Source organism: Prunus persica, chromosome G3 (assembly GCF_000346465.2).
Source record: "Prunus persica cultivar Lovell chromosome G3, Prunus_persica_NCBIv2, whole genome shotgun sequence".
Taxonomy (NCBI): Eukaryota; Viridiplantae; Streptophyta; class Magnoliopsida; order Rosales; family Rosaceae; genus Prunus; species Prunus persica.
Window position 1 is genome coordinate 16755726 of NC_034011.1, and position 17113 is coordinate 16772838.

Consider the following 17113-nt stretch of genomic DNA (forward strand, 5'->3'; position numbering starts at 1 on the left):
CATCATACACAACCAATAAAAAAGGGCCACATGTTAAAAAATATATATAATATAAATATATATAATATAAAATAATATAAAATAATTATATTGGACCGGTTCGGATTGGACCGGTTCTGTGTGGTGGAAAACCGAAACCGGAACCGGTTTGAACCGGTTCGGTTTGGATTTGTCTCGGTTTTTGACTTTTTTGGTCAATACGGTTTTTTTTGGATTTTTTCAGTTCGATTTGGTTCGGTTTTGCGGTTTTGCGGTTCCAATGCCCACCCCTAATATATAGGATTGGCGTGCGATTCCTTGAAGATGGCAGCTGTCAATTTTGGTTGCCTTCAAACCTCTATAAATATAGAAGGCTCCTAACAAACAAAACAGAACCCCGAACCAAACAAAAACTACTCAATCAAACTGATCAAGTTCAATGATTTAAACAAATCATTCAAGCCAACGAATACAGAAAGCTAGTAAAGGTGCCAAGGACCTCCAAAGCTATCCTTGAGATTTTGCTCAGAATTCTAGCTCACGATTCCAAACACTTTTGGCTCAAACCTGAAGAAAGCTTTGCTAATACACAGTCATTGGTATCGATTGCTAGCTAAAATTCCAGTTAGTTGAAGGTACTGCCGGTTCAGTAAAATCCAGTCCAATCAAAAAAAGTCCAATCCAGCCTAAAAAAATGAACATCTCTGCAATGGTGTTTCAGGCAGAAATTGAAGTCCAAGCAATTCTTTTCCACTTGTTGGCTGATGCTTTTCCAGACTTGGCAGCTCCTTTGATGTATTATATTTCAAGCAATTCTGCTTGAACTTGTTTGTTTTATTTTCAAGTACTTGTATTTTCCTTTACTTACCAGTTTTATTTAGATAAATTGTGAAGTCCTCATCAGTCTGAGGCATAGAAAAGGACTTCCTTGGGAGGTTTCCCCACCCCAAATCACAATTGTTTGTTTAAAGTCAAATACTTGAGGCGCAAATATATTACATCTTTTAAGCTTGTTAGGGTTTTAATCTCTAACATTAGCACGCTCACATAAAAGAAAGTTGATATAAAGACCATTAATGGTTAAAAAAAACACTTTAGATGAGTATATAGTGCTATATGTAAGGTAGGAGTAAAGGGCAGTCCTGAGTTTTTTAAGGCCCATAACGAAAGGCATAACCTTTATAGACACAATAATTTCTCAAAAAAAAATAATAATAATAAAGAACTTTTAATGGCTAAGATTGGATGCAGACTCAATCAATACACATTGGAAAAAAAAATTCATTTCAGAACATTTTAAATATTTTTATTTTGTCTCTCCTCCCTGCTAACTCTACATTCTCCTTTTGTTTTCAACTCTGCTCTACATCTTTCATCACTCTCAAGGCCACCCACCAGAAAACTATTCTTTTATGGCAATGGATAAATGAGAACAAAAGGCCAGCAATCATAAAGAAAATCATACCTGAAAACTAAGGCCAAGAAACCTCAAGAATAAAAAAGAAAATGGATTACATGAGAAATATATCAATCCCTTTATTTTTTTTAATTTAGAGATTTCAATCCCAGTATGCTATTTATTCAGGCTATCTCCGTTAGTCCTACAATAAATGTGCAGTAAGCTGACCTTTTTTTTTCGCATAAAAGAACTGACTTATTAAATAAAATATGTGGGTGTCGTAAAGTCAAGAATGTGGAGCTCAAAATGATAGAGCCCACTACCTAATTGATTGAAGAAGAATAATGGTGAAGCTTGTTTGCCAAAATCCACGTGAAGCCAAAGAAATATGAGTAAGCAGCCACAGAATTTTGCCTACAAATAAGAGTTATCCCTTCCTTCGACACACACACCATCTGAAAAGAAATGAGAGCCCAGAGAGGAAAGACAGGAAGGAAAGAAAGAGGGTGAGTGAGTGGAGAGATAAAGAGAGTAGAGAGATTCTCCAAGAGAGAAAAGTCAGTGAGCCACATATATTGTAAACACTAAAATTGTAGCCTTATTATTTTACATAGTGGAAAAATTACTGTTGCTGCTCTCCGAGGACGTAGGCAAGGCCGAACCTCGTTAAATATTGTGTTTTATTTACTTTACGCGCTACTCATATTATAGCATATCCCGTTCATTTTACAACACGTTATGAACACGAATTCGCTTTTAAAATACCAGCTGAACTCTCTGATGAACCCCATCTGCTTCAATACCTTTCTTTCTCAAATTTCTAGCAATCAACCTCTCAACTGTGGCAGAGAGTATAGCCCTCTATAAAACATGTCTACGAACATGTAAGAAAAGGGAAAAGAAAACACAATCTAGATAAACACCACCCACCGCCTCCAAAGAGAGATTTACCAGGGATGGGATGGAACTGTGGTCTGCTTAAGGAGATGTTAATTGAAAGGGCTATACAAGGAAAAAGAATTCTTGGTGTTTATCTGAGAGATAAGTCATCTACTCTTCTTTATCCTGATTGTTTATGTAATATTATATAATCATATTGATCATAAAAAGCAAGTAAAGGTGTACAGGAGGAGCTTGTGTAGGTTCATGTTCATCCACTTTGTTTACGAAATTATAACTCAAAGGAGCAGACAAACGTGAATGCAGACTAGCACTAAGGTTTGTCTCTACTTTTCATTTCCTCTAGTATTGAGAGGAACCCACGAAAAGAAAAAGGTATTCAAGTTGACAGCCTATGTATATATATAATATTAATATGAAAAGTTGATGGTAATATAATATACTATATTTATTTGCTTTTTTATTACTAACCACTAATAAAAATGGATCTTTAGTAATATTAAACATATTATCAGTGGGAGGCCGTTAATAATACTAACACATATCTTATTTTATTCGATGGTGGTTTTATCTCTGCATTTACTTTATTTACTGTATGGTGTAGGTTTATTACCCATACAACAGTATTTATTTAAAAGTATGGTGCGGATTTATCGTCCACACAACTACCTTTACTTTTATTTAACGTCCATACAGCAAGTAATTTCATTTATGAATTTATTTTACCTCTCATTTACCTTTATTTAAAGTATGGTGTGAGTTTATCGTCCATACCAACAATTTATTTTATGAATTAATTGTGTGGTATGATGAGTTTTATAGCATATAGAGATCAGGACCAGAAGTTTCTTGATCCTCATCATACAATTAAATCAGGACCTAAAGATCCTTAATGATGATAATGATATGAGAGCTGGCAGTCTCTCTGGTACTATATTTGTAAACAAGAGATCGGACATGAAGATCCTTGATCCTTGATATGTAAATAAGGACATGGAGTTCCTTGATGATGTAACAGTACCGTATTGGTTAATAGTGTCGTACACATGAATAGTAACTGTACTAGCAAATATACTGTATGCATGAATAGACACGTATTCATGACCTGATGAATAGTATCGTATACATGAATAGTGACGTATACATAAATATTAACCATTTTGACTATATACAAAAAGGAACCTGCAATTCCTTAAACTCATGGATGAGGAATTAAATAAGATGCCAGAAGTTCCTCAAAACATGGACAATTATGTAAGGGTATGAAATCCCGAAATATGTCCAGGGAATTATAAAAAAGTCCATACCATGAGAATATATGATTTTGGCCTGAAGTTCAAAATTTAACAATGTTGAGAACCTGAAGTTCCAACAATTAAATGGACAACCTTTGAGGTATTATTGCAAATTGTGGTACACCACATATTTCTTTGGCATAATGAATTTAATAAAGTTCGATTATTTTATAATCGACACCTTAAGGAAGAAATATATTTTGTGAATTCGGTTGTTAAGAATGCACCGTGAAATGGATAATATCAGGATAAACCTCAAAAGATGAATTAAGGATCCCCATATATTTTGTCATATTATATGATCTAGGCGGGAAGCCCATGGATCCCAACATATGAAAAGTCCTGAACCTAAAGTTTTGGGTATATAGTAGTTAATGCTCTTCACTACTATATTGCAATATTATCATGACTTTTCCTCAATTCATATTTCATGCCTATTTGAAAAAGGCAAATCAATTTTGAGGTCGTGTTTAGCCCGGGCTAGAAGTTCCAGACTCACATGCGTTGAAATATGTAATTTGAGAGATTTGTTGTGGTTATTTGAACCTAAAAAAGCACAAGGTTCCAAACCATCATTTTGAAAAGACGTGAAAACCACAGGTGCAAGTTTAAGAATTTGCCCAATAATTATAACAGGAAAGAAGCATATAACAAATAGATTCTCTTCACCTGTAAGGAGGGAGCAGGCTTTGTAAAATCTATAAAATTCCATTATGTTCTGGAAGCCTCTGAAGGAAGAGAACGATGTCTCTTAAGCTTAGCCATGATCCTCTCGTGGTCTCCCAGAATCTTTTCATTGGAAATCTGCAGCATGTCAAGCCTTGTCTGCGTATCAATGGAGTATGAACTCACAAGTTTCAACAAGGAATTATTTTCCTCTTTACGTTTTTTAACCTCATGTTGAGACTCATTAAGCATTCTTGGAAGAGACGAATTTTCAGCGTTCAACTCCTGAATCTCGTTTGCTCTGGCATGTAAACAATCAGCCATATTAGAAACAAAAGTAGCATTCTGAATGCTAAAAGCCATTGAGTCATCAATAGCCTATTTGTCATATCTTCCTGTTAACAGTATTTCATCCATAGGAGTAAGGAAATTCCTAGCTGCTATGACAGCAGTTGTATTATTCATCATCACATAATCATTAACCGTGAGATGACGATTTTAGGATACAAAGGATGGACGCCAGACTTTGGCGTCACGGGTTGTTTTGGGGGCAACATTTAAATCGAAATGCTTTGAGGGAGAAGAAGAGGAAGCCATTTTAAAAAGGTTTCGAGGAAAGTCCTAGAAAAACTAAATTTTCAGGAAATGAAAGGAAGTTTAGTTGAAATGCAGTTATTCCAATCAGGCCTCACAGAGGCAATATCTATAAACGAAAATGTGGCAAAGTTTACCAGTCAGATCCCCATATTCTCTTTTTCTTTTTTCATATTCTAAAACTTCACGCGGCCTCCATTAATGTCTATTGGCACTTTAAGGGTTTCAAATATTATTTTCGTTAAAGCCGATCTTGCTTTGCGGATTTCACGAAGTTACTTTTTCAAAAGCATCTCGAGCACCTCACAATTTTCTGTAGTTAATTTGATATTCACCGGATCTACCAATTCCTCTAATTTGTGTATAAATATGTTACTAACGAAATTTTCTTTGCAGATTACATCTAGTTTTCTCCATATCTAGTAATGCAATATCCACTTGTTTTTTCTATCAGTGGGCACTTGATGTGCTTGAGAAGCGAGACTATCTCTGATCATCAATTCAGGAAGCGAGGCTATTCCTGATCACTTTTCAACGATGTCAGGGAACTGTAAGACAGACAAGAACGACCACATCGCCCTAATCTCCTGAAGTTCTCTTAGACTAAGGGAGAATGAGAGTTCGTTGCCTGTTTCCTCACCAATTTCCTTCCCTGATTCTTTAGAATGAACATTTGAAAAACAAATCCATGTAGTGAACTTAACACTGAGGGTTATCTTTTTTTTTTTTTATACAGAGACAGAAGAATTGTGATGTTTACTCTTGCAGGATATAACTAGATCATCAAGCGTTACTTATATTTGTTGAGCTGATACGAGCTCCAATGATACTTGAGCAAAGTTTCTCCCACCAAAAGATGTAAGCAATACTTGTGTTATTTCATACTTGTACTCTTATTGTACGACATCCTTAAAGGTAACCAAATGGGGAGATAAGGCCATTCCAGAAGAACGTCATGTAAAAGATCATTCTAGAAGAATGACTTGCATTATAGATCATTCCAGAAGAACGACTTATATTGTGACCATTCCAGAAGAATGGCTTGTATTTATGTATCCATGAATTATTAATGCAAATTTCACAGATTGCAAGTTCGATACATTGATAAAACACTACATAGATTAAAGTCCCATAAGAACAGAACATGAGTATAGCAGTGATCAATATGATGCACGCTTGTTGCATAGCAAATGATATGGATTGAAGTCCCGGAAGGACAATCCGTTAACATGTCAATATTAATACGGTGCACGCCTAATGCGTGGCAAATTATATGGTTTAAAGTCCCAGAAGGACAATTCATTGACATATGTGTGTTAATCTGTGGCATGCCTGGAGCATGACAAATATATGGGTTCTAAATGTTCCAAGTCCTTAAATGAAGATTATCTACGCCCTACTATAAAATAACGCTCCATTGGAGGTTATGATCCACATTCTCACATAATTCATCTTACAAGAGATGTCTGTCTGGAAAGAGACAATAAAAGCCCCTTTGAGTGGCTTGGGTACCCAAAAGCAAAGAAATGCTTATAATTGATGCATGCGCATGCACATGAGAATGGTGGGATAATGAATTGATGAATGACAATTTTTTGTAGCTACTCAAATCATCAATGGGCTGTATTGATTGGAACCACGTTATATTATTAAATGTCGACAATATCATTGGCTAAAAAAAATTAAGAAAATGGAAAGAGACAATTTCATTACATATGAGAATGAACGTGAAGGAACAAACCCATAGTACGAACCCCCAAAAGATGTTAACCCTAAAAGTTATACTTGGGTGTTCGGAATAAAGAGGAATACACTCACTTTGTATGACACAATGTTTCTGATAGAACCAAGGAATGTTGAGGTTCTCCATGTTTACAGATGCAATCATGCCTTCTTATTGCACATCTACGGAGACCAACATGTTGTCTTTAAGGGTTATTAAATGCACGGAGCATATCTCCAAAAGCAATTCCCTAAAGATGTACAAGCAGAACAAATAGCTGGATATAAAGCTATATAATGTGTCATGAAGTGTAATCCTGAAATAAAATCCCTGAAGGATTGAAATTGCATGAAGCAAGTCTTTGAAGGACATGTGCCTGAAGCACAAATTTTGTACCCAATACTAATATGTATAAATTGCCTCAGTGAGTACCTAAATTATGATATGGTTGCAACACATTACAACTCCTGAAAAGTTGATAATTGAACAGAACTCCTAAAGAGTTAATACTTGATTAAAACTCCTGAAGAGTTCAAGAAATATTTGTCATGGCTTGAAGATCGAGTATTATGCCAACGAGATTCTTGCTTATACTAAGAAAGTATTGAAGCATTTTTATGTGGATTATCCGTTGGGCACTTAAATGATTTTCCGGAAGTATACTGAACCGAACATTGTATTTTCCAAATAAATCCATTGGTTGATGTGGGATCTTACAATCCACCCCCCTTAAGGGCCCGACGTCCTCGTCGGCACACTCGCACCACACGGCAAAGTGGCTCTGATACCAAATTGTCACATCCCAAGATCAACTCCGCCGTAGCACGATATTGTCCGCTTTGGGCCCCCCCTCTCTGGTCCTCACGATTTTATTTCTGGGAGCTCACGATCAACTTCCTAGTGGGTCACCCATCTTGGGATTGCTCTGGCCCCCAACTCGCTTAACTTCAAAGTTCTTATGACTCCGAAGCCAGTGAGCTCTCAAAAGGCCTCGTGCTAAATGGATACGGGTGTGCACATATAAGGCACATCACCCCCTCTCCGTTGGTTGATGTGGGATCTTACACTCTCTCTCTCTCTCTCTCTCTCTCTCTCTCTCTCTCTCTCTCTCTCTCTCTCTCTCTCTCTCTCTCTCTCTCTCTCTCTCTCTCTCTCTCTCTCTCTCTCTCTCTCTCTCTCTCTCTCTCTCTCTCTCTCTCTCTCTCTCTCTCTCTCTCTCTCTCTCTCTCTCTCTCTCTCTCTCTCTCAAACCGATCCGAACTCAAATTCTATAGATTGTAATTAAAATATCTCATTCGATATGCATATGGTGGATTATAAATTTGTCATGATTATATTCAGTTTCTAATCGCCCACTTCCTCACCAATAAGGTTGAGTCTTAGAAAAACTAATGAAGATGATTAAGTCAATGACGTTAGTTTTTTTTGGTCAAAGTCAATGACGTTAGTTAAGTTTAGTTAATCAATTAAACCAAAGATAATTAAGAAATTAAGTAATCAAACATATGATGTAAGGTTACGCCTTAAAATACAATTAGGGATTTTAGGCCTATTGAGCTTGTGACTTTAGTTTGGTGATAACTTAATTTCAACAGGCCCAATAGGCCCATTGACTAGGCATGGCTGGCTAACAGTACGAGGCATATTGGATTTCACTTGTTTTAAGCACTATTTAAAGAACCTTATGTCTCTCTTCCTATTCAGCGTTTCAGCATTTGAGATTTTAGGCTAAGAAGCAACACTCCTATTCTCACCTAGTAAAAAATGGCTCCCTCACGGAAGATCACTATGAATGTGTGTGTGTGTGTGTGTGGTGTGTTCCTTATGCATTATCACGGAAGATACTTCTTTTTGTGATTGCTGCTGCTGCATTTTACTCAGGCTTGTTAATTCAAAGATGCATGGATGAGGATTCTACTATAAGAACTTATCCTGACATTGGTGAACATGCATTTGGGAAGAAGGGAAGAATAGATAAAAAAGAGTCTCTGGAAAATTAGGTCTTGATAAAAAGGTTGCAACTGACAGAGAAGAGGGTTCAGATCTGAGGAGAAAATGGGTGGTGTGGTGTTGGCGATGAAGACAAACACCTGTTTCTTTCTTTTGCCATTGGACGATGAAGAAAATGGGTGGTGTGGGTTTTTTGCCCTATTTTTTTAATTGATTTTTTCAAAAAAAAATTATATGAATATTTTATTACACGTAAATATAAAAATATAAAAAATATGGGACCCATAAATGCCACGTAGGCAACTAACCGAGAAATTTGACAGAAACTCTAATGGTGGAACCACATTATAACAAATTTAAAATATCGGGATATGTGATTGTAAAAATTGAAAAGATAGGGACTAACTTGTCTTAAGGGTGTAACTACAGAGTACTAAACTGTAATTAATTATCTTATGCACCATTAGATATGCATCAATGGCAGTTTTAGGGTACTTAATGTTTGGGTCAACAATTTAGTCACAAATAACTTTAAACCTCCCAACCAAAAACTTAGCTCAAAAATCGCAATATGGACCACCCTTGTCAATCCACCACCCAAATATGCTTTAATGGTTACACCAATAATATATTCAGCCAAAAATTGGTTTCCAAATCACTGCAATAACGGGCACTTCGACCTTCTCCTCAGTTCTAGCTTGGTAATCAGCAGTGTTGTAGTAGCTTTGGCGGTTCCCTTTTTCGCATATCTCGTGTCACTGGTTGGAGCATTTTTGAGTGTATCAGCTTCACTTCTATTCCCATGCTTTTGCTACCTTAAAATTTCAGCTACGTACCGAAATCTCGGATGTGAGATGTTGATTATAGGGTTCATTATTTTAATGGGAGCTGCAGTTATGATTCTTGGTACTTACACAGCTGTATCAGAAATAATAGAGCATTTGTAAATTGATGTAGCAGCTTCTCTTTTTCAACATTAATATATATTGCTGCTGCTAGGGTTGAAGAGCTTTTATAGTACTGATGGCGATAGATTTGTGGCAAAAAAGTCACCAGCATAACAAAAGACTTTGGCATATAGATGTGGAGATGGCCAAGGAGTCTTCAATTTAGGTTCAAGTATAACAATTATTTTGTGGAATGTTGTCACCATGGTGATTGCTTTCCAAAAATATTCTTTGATTTCCATAAACTCTTCACATGATAGTACAATTGAATTATTTACTCAAATGATCCTCAAATTTATGCCTGATTTACATTTCGATCCTTCAACTAAATTATTGGTTCAAATAGTCCATCAACTCTATATTATTTGGTCCATTGATCCTACCGTTACATTTTGTCAATATTTCCATTAAATGTGAGGGTAAATTGGTCATGTCGTACATTAAAAATAAATAGATACTGAAAAATGAAATAAAAAGCTCTCTCTCCATTCCCCATGACCACCACTTGCAAGCTCCAATCCGCAAAGGAGTGTTGATTAACTTTGAATGTTACTGTAATGTTAGATAAATTTGGGAACACTCCTTTGCTTGAAGCCATTAAAAATGCGCAGGATCAAGTAGCTTCTTTACTTGTCAAGGAGGAATTTGGACACTGACATTAACCCTGAAAAGGCCTTTAGCCACTGACATTAACCCAAATACGAAAAATTATGATCAGCGACCACCGCTTCATGTAGCTGCTTCAGAAGGCGTATATCCAATGGTAGAATTCCTTCTAGAAGTACAATCTGAGTGTTAATCTGGCTTGTCAGATACTGTTCTTAAAAATTTCTTTAAGCTTCTAAATCCAATAGGATCCAATGAAGTTATAGGGGCAATAGACGAGAAGATGAACAGTAATCTGATAATTCTGGTTAGAGTAAAGCAAAGGACTGCCTATTTAAAAAATAAATAATTCCAACATGCATGTTTAACCTTTCTAATTAGTCTACTTCCTGATTGCAGATGGGGGAAGCACTCCACTTGATGAAGCCCGTATTAATGGAACTAAGAAACTAATCAAACTGCTAGAAGTTGCTAGAGCTTCGTAATTGTCAGAGTTCTCTTATCAATATCATCAAGAAACTACCTATGCATGTCTCTGATCAATGTGTATTATCAATTAAATGATAAATGTTAATAGGAGATGGAACAAAAGTTCTGAGATGTTGATATATTGTTGAGAATTTTGTTTGAATCTTTAATTCCCCTTTTGATTTTCTAATGTGAGTACCTTGAAATGCATGGATTGAACTATTATTGTTTATCTGGCTTGATCATTCTCAGTGTCAATTATTCTCACTAGTCTTGTAATAATCAAGGACTCGAGTAATTCTTGGGTCATGGAAGTAATGCATGAATGCATCAAGTAATCTAGATCGGAATAGTAAAACGAAAGAAGCACAACTTTTAATCCCACAGATAGTCTTAGCTAGGTTACAAAAATTAATGCATGAGCAGCAGCTGCATGCAATATTATTGAAAGCCAAATCACAACATAAGGAAAACTTAAGAAAATGCCACTTTCGCAGGGAACGCGATTGCATTTAGCATATACAACAAGCCTTTTAAACCTATAGGTGACCCTGATAGGACGAGTGAAGTCTCGTGAGGGTTTCCAGCGACGCTACCCACAAACATCAAATTAACTTAACAGGATAATCATCCTGGAAGTTTTTTGACAATGAAGGCATGGATTTCGTTGGGTTTTGCACTTTCTACAGCGAGGAAATCCTTCAAGAGGGATTCAGATTTTGGCCCTATAGGCTTTTCCGTGTACACGTGGATGAACTTGTATAAGCCGTCCAGTCCCGGGAATTCCAAACCCTCCGGCTTGAAGAGTGTACATGACCACAGGGTTTTATTTGGCTGTTTCTTGTCAGCGTCGGCCACAATCCACGAACTTTGTTGGCTTTCCAGTCTCAAGTATTTGTCGTTGTAGGTGCATTTTATATGCACCAGACTGGGGTCGTTTACGTCCTTCTCCACTTTGAACCTTGCGTCTTTGCTGTGACTATCCTGTCCGGAGCATTGGAGAAAATGTGGCAGCTTTGGGATGGTGGGTTGGTGTTTGTAGACCAGGTATTTCCTGTTCTTGACTGATTCAAGAGCAATAAACTCTGGTAATTCTGCCATTTCTGATGATCTCACGCTCGCGCTTCAATATGATAATTTTTTTTTTTTTTTTAATGTATACAAATGTAAACTCACTTCTCTCTTTCTTTCTCTCTCGTTGCTTACTGCTTTTCCTAGCTCCAACCTGCTGTGCTATTTATAATCAAGCAAACCCAAACCATGCATGCAGCTTTCACTTATTTTTCTTGCTGGACTGGCCCGCCACAACATAGAAAATTGAAGCCACAAAAAGTGTGTTGTTAAACGAACTCTAAAATTAACTTAATACACTATCAGAGCCGACTCATGGCATGTGCGAGTTGTGAGACCACATAGGGCCTCCTAAAGTGAAGAAATTATATAATGATACCATACTATCACGTCAGCCGGTGATACTCCCACTTAAAATTTGACATGTGTACAACTTTTTAAAGAAAAATTTAAAAATTTACACTGCTGGATTTAAAATCCCTTTTTCAATTTAAATTTAATTTAACAAAAATGGAAATGTCTAAAATAATAATAAACAATAAATTGCTCAGCAACATCAACCCCTTCTTTGAGCTTGCGACAAAGCCCCCACCCCACCCCCACCTTTCTGCCATGCAGGCACGAACCTATGACTTATACAACTGGGCTATAGCCTGGGGAGTTTTTTTATTTATTTTTTATAGTTAGTGTTAATATTAATTCCATTTCTAGCAGAAATATTAATTTGAATTAATTGAATAATTATAGTGTTACTTCTAGTTGCCGTCTGTCTATCTAACTCTATCTTTGTGATCATAAATTTTCATTTTTGAATTTTCTTATGAATTTTCTTTTCTCTTAATTCATTTTTGTTCATCATGATAGACCTTACCTGACATTGTTGGTGTAAAATAGGCCTTTTAAACAAAGAAAATAAAAATGATATGTTCTTAAATTAAATATATATATATATATATATAAATTATCAATTCCATAAGCCTAAAATCTAACAGTTCAATAAGATAAATCTAGCCCACCTCATTTTAAAATCCTGAGTCCGTCCCTACTATCATGGCTGCCGGTGGTCTTTCTTTTGTCATGTCTTTGTGTCTTTCTCTCTTTCCCTCACTCTTCCTCCCTCTTCCTTCCTCTTCTCTATTACGGATAGGGTTCAAGGAATTTAGATTGAAACTTTCTTGGGGACGAGTTTATTGTCTTTGAGGAATCTAAGCTTTCAACATATATCAAGAGCAAATTCATTTGCCATGGGCTGTCATCATATTCACAGATTGAGAGACAGATAGTCATGATGCGCGAGCGGGGGGTGGGGGGCTTTGTCGCCGTCGATGAGGCAAATGTTTTTTGGGTTTTTATTTTTCTTTCTTTTTTATTTGTAAGTTTTTAAAATTCTTTTAAAGGGTAAAATGAATACTCCAGTTGTTAAAAAGTTATACACATATCAAATTTTGAATAAGAGTATCACCATCTAACGTGGTGGTACGGTACTATTCTATAATTTCTCCCAAAAATGAGGGGCCTCCAATTTTTTTTTTTTTTGCCAGCATTATATTATATATAAATAATGTTGCATTACAATTTTACAATTATATATATACAATTATTACTATTGCTATAAGATTGCTTTACAATTCTCCAAGCACGTTTTTGTTCCCAACAACCTCTCTCTTTTCTCCTATTCTTTTTTTTCTTTTTTTATATTTTGGTTGAATCCATGTTCTCCTCTTTTTGATTAAAAAAAAGACATTTTTCTCCTCTTCCTCCTTCTACTATTTCCAATTTTTTTACATGTCCCTCATATCAACATCTTGATTTTATTTCCATTTTTGGTTGGCTTGGTGGTATATCTGACCATTTTTTTCCCCATTTTTGTCTGACTTGCTTGGCTTGCTGTTGTTTCTCTGGCCATTTTTTTTCTTTCCATTTTTGTCTGACTTGGTGTGGCTTGGTATGACGTATATTATGTTACTATATTAGAAAACATCATATGGAATTGAAAATAGATATAGAAGACTATTGAGTGGAAGTGAGTATGTGAAAATAGATGTAATTCATGCCATTAATGAAGATTTTGGTTTAATTTATAGAAATTCGGTATAACTTCAAAATCGAAAACAAAAGTTGGATGCAATTCTTGTATTTGTTGTTGTTGATACAAATTATTTGACTTTTGTGTCACGTATGATTACATTCCTTTTATTGATATTTTGATATTTACATATTTTTTTTTCATTTTAAAATTACTTTGTTATTCCCATCATGCCCTTAAAAATTAAATAAGGTAAGAAATTTATTTTTTTCATAATAATTAGCTATTATATTTTTGAAATAATTAAATCATGCAACAAATCACGTCTCCTATAATTTTTGAAATAGCTATTATATTTCAGTCATGCTCCCATATGAACGTTGGCTTTCTGTTGTGGCTTTGTATTCTTGCACTATGGCAACTTGTACACAAGGTACATAAATATTCTTTTACTCTTTGCCACAGCTTTTGTTATTCACTGATTTTGTTTGTTTGTTTTCTTCTTTGAAAATACAATTCCTCACTAATATACTCTCATTGTTTTACATTTGATTTTATTTAGCTCACTTTTTTTCTTCATATTTTTGTTGCTGTAAAATTAATTCCCACCTAATATCTTTAATTAAGATGCAATTAACCATTAACACATGTGGGTTTTGTGCTTTTCCCCTATATCATTTTCAATTCTTTTGTTTTTTGATAGTTAATTATCTTCCAATTTTTCCCATGCTTTAGTTGTAGTTTTACGATTATTGGTTCTATCACTCAAATCCACATATTTGATCTAAAATCTACATGTTTATCAGGTATGGTAGAGTATACTACTTATGTGTTAGGTACCTTATGTTATATTTACTTAGTAATCAGGTTCATTATTTTATATTTACGTAGTATTTAGGTACATTATCTTATATTTACTTAGTAGGTACATTATCTTATATTTACCTAATAATTAGGTATGTTATATCATATTTACTTAGTAGTCAGGTAAATATTTGTTGGGAAGATATCATCAATAATTCTTCTACTTCCATTGTTTTATATGAACTTCTTTTATGTCATGGCAGCAATAGAAGGATTCCAAATTTAAAATCTAAAATCTATTTAGAAGGAAAGAATCGATACATTAATTTGGATTTTCAATTACTGTTCTTTCCTTTACCTCAAAGGGAAAAATTGACACATGAAAAAAATAATAAAAGTCAATGGACCCAAATCCATAGTAAAAAAGGTGTGGGCTAAACCCGATAATGGCTAGGAATTTTGGACTTTGATCGAAGAACCACTTTAATTTATAAATTTTGAAATTTGAAAAATTTACGACTATTTTTTATTTTTTTAAAATGTATAGGGCCTCATAAGTTTTCTTTGCACAGGGCCTCCAAATCTAATGGACCGGCTCTGTACACCATACTACCAAATTATTTATTGAATTACTAATTTACACTAATATAAAATGACAAAAAAAGATATATTGAATTGTGAAACAAAAGTAATTATAATAAGTACACCCTACTCAACATATTGAACCCTAATCAAATTAGAATTTTAGAATTTGATTCCAAACAGATTTGAGATAAAAATTCAAAAGTTTTTGTCGGGTGTAAATTTTTTTTTCTATCACTTCCATAATTCCTGACATCAACGAAGAAGAAGCTTTGAGAGGAGAAAAGATTGAAGCTGCCGAACATAATCCCTTGCCAAAGCCATGATTATTCATCAAACAGCGTGAAAGCAACTTAAATATTATTTCATTTTGATCAGCAAAGCTGGCCAAGGTTTTATGAACTCTTGGAGGGAATTGTGGAAAGTCCACCACCTTCTGCACCATCGGATCAGTTCTCTCCGAGTTTTGTTCGTCTGCCTGTAAATAAGATATTTACATGCATACTTCACCTTATACATATCTAATTCACTGGCATGTGACTGTTTATATTTCTCATTACATTTGCAGCATACAGAAGAACCTTCAAGACAGATCATCATCTTTAGATCTTCTGGTTAGTACTCATGAATTTGGTTCAATGAGTGGGTGAATCCCTGACAGTTTAGATTTGATCAAGGGAAAAGGAGTTGACAGGAACATATTTGATGAAGACGACCAATTCATGTAAAACAGGGTGTACCTAGTATTATAGTGTATCAGGGGTATTTTTGGTAGTTAAGTAGGATGTACTTAGTTAATTTTACATTTTGATTTAAATATTAGAGTGCTTATATTTTAAGATTCGTTTAACAACACCCCATAAAAAAATAAAAAAAACTAAAGCGTGCTTCACATCTTCAAATAAAACAAAGATAAGCTTAGTATTTTCTTTTTTGTTGTAATGTGAACTTGATTATGTAATTTCTACTACTTGTACTTATGGCCCATAGCCATTTATCGATTATAATTATGTCATTAATTAGGATTGAACAACAAAGTTGTTGAGATGATTACATACTTTAATTACAAACGTATGATAGGTTTAGGAGAGTGGTACGTAGTTCCAATTGTTCCTTTCACACAGACACATCTTCATTATTTTACTGAGAAACCGTTTCTCTTAAGCAAAATCTATCGGTTTTACGTAGGTTTGACAGTTGTGGACGATTCTTTTTAATTTCGACCCTCTACAAACAAATAAATCAAAGAAAAAAAAAAAGAAGAGAATATTAATTCATATATTTCAATTTCTTGTGTGAGGCTTTTAAATTCATTTCAACATAATATCAATAAGATTAAGTTCGATTTCCTTGAGAATCATCACTGATCTGATGGCATCAGATAAGTCTTTGAATTATTGAATGTGATTGATTGATTGAAACATATTAATACAAGAATAAAGCTTGAAAGATAGCTTCATCCACAGCTTGAAAGAATAAAGCTTGAAAGATAGCTTCATCCATAGCTTGAAAGAATAAAGCTCGTTTTCCTTGAAAGAATAAAGCTTGAAAGATAGCTCCATCCACAGCTTGAAAGAATAAAGTTCGATTTCCTTGAGCATCATCACTGATCTGCTGTAGTGCATGATGAGATTCTTTCAAAAAAAGCTTCATCCACAGCTTGAAAGATAAAGAATAAAGCCTTCTTGTCCTTCTTTCAAGTCTCCTTCAGCTCAGTGAGTTGTTGTTGAGCGATGAGGTGTTGTATTAATAATTGACAAAAATTAATGCGCTAATCATCCAATTATAAATACCCGCAAGTGTACGAATCTATTGGGGTATAGATTTGTAAGTGTTGATGCGAAAAAGTGGTTCAGCACGTATTTCGTCAACTTAGTGATATTATGCCTTCGGTAGGTGACTGTCTTCGGAAAATATTCTACTTCGGAAGGGTAAGTACCTACAAAAGGACACGTTCGGTAAGTCCTTGGGGTACCGGCCGAAGGCTCTCCGATGCTTTAGTAAGTACGGTTTTAGTAATGTTAACTGACAGATCAATCGATAGCGTACCGTTCGCTCTAATCCCCTCCTTTTGGGGATAGGGGTCTTCTTATATAGGCCTTG

General features: G+C 35.1%; 2 protein-coding genes across 2 annotated transcripts; one reads left to right on the forward strand and one right to left on the reverse strand.

Moving 5' to 3' along the window:
* LOC18781812 (proton-coupled amino acid transporter 1) lies at positions 8963 to 9460 on the forward strand (the record flags this gene model as incomplete). The annotated part of the gene is given in 2 exon segments (XM_020560024.1): positions 8963 to 9050; positions 9053 to 9460. Coding segments are annotated over 2 exon segments (489 nt in total), but the record flags the coding sequence as incomplete, so codon positions are not given.
* On the reverse strand, positions 11155 to 11628 carry LOC18783063. The gene has a single exon (XM_007215037.2). The coding sequence runs from the start codon at positions 11626 to 11628 to the stop codon at positions 11155 to 11157; it is 474 nt and encodes a 157-aa protein (XP_007215099.1).

What these genes read in the sequence shown, in the direction of transcription:
- LOC18783063 (XM_007215037.2), bottom strand. Translation starts at nt 11,628, where the DNA reads ATGGCAGAATTACCAGAGTTTATTGCTCTTGAATCAGTCAAGAACAGG.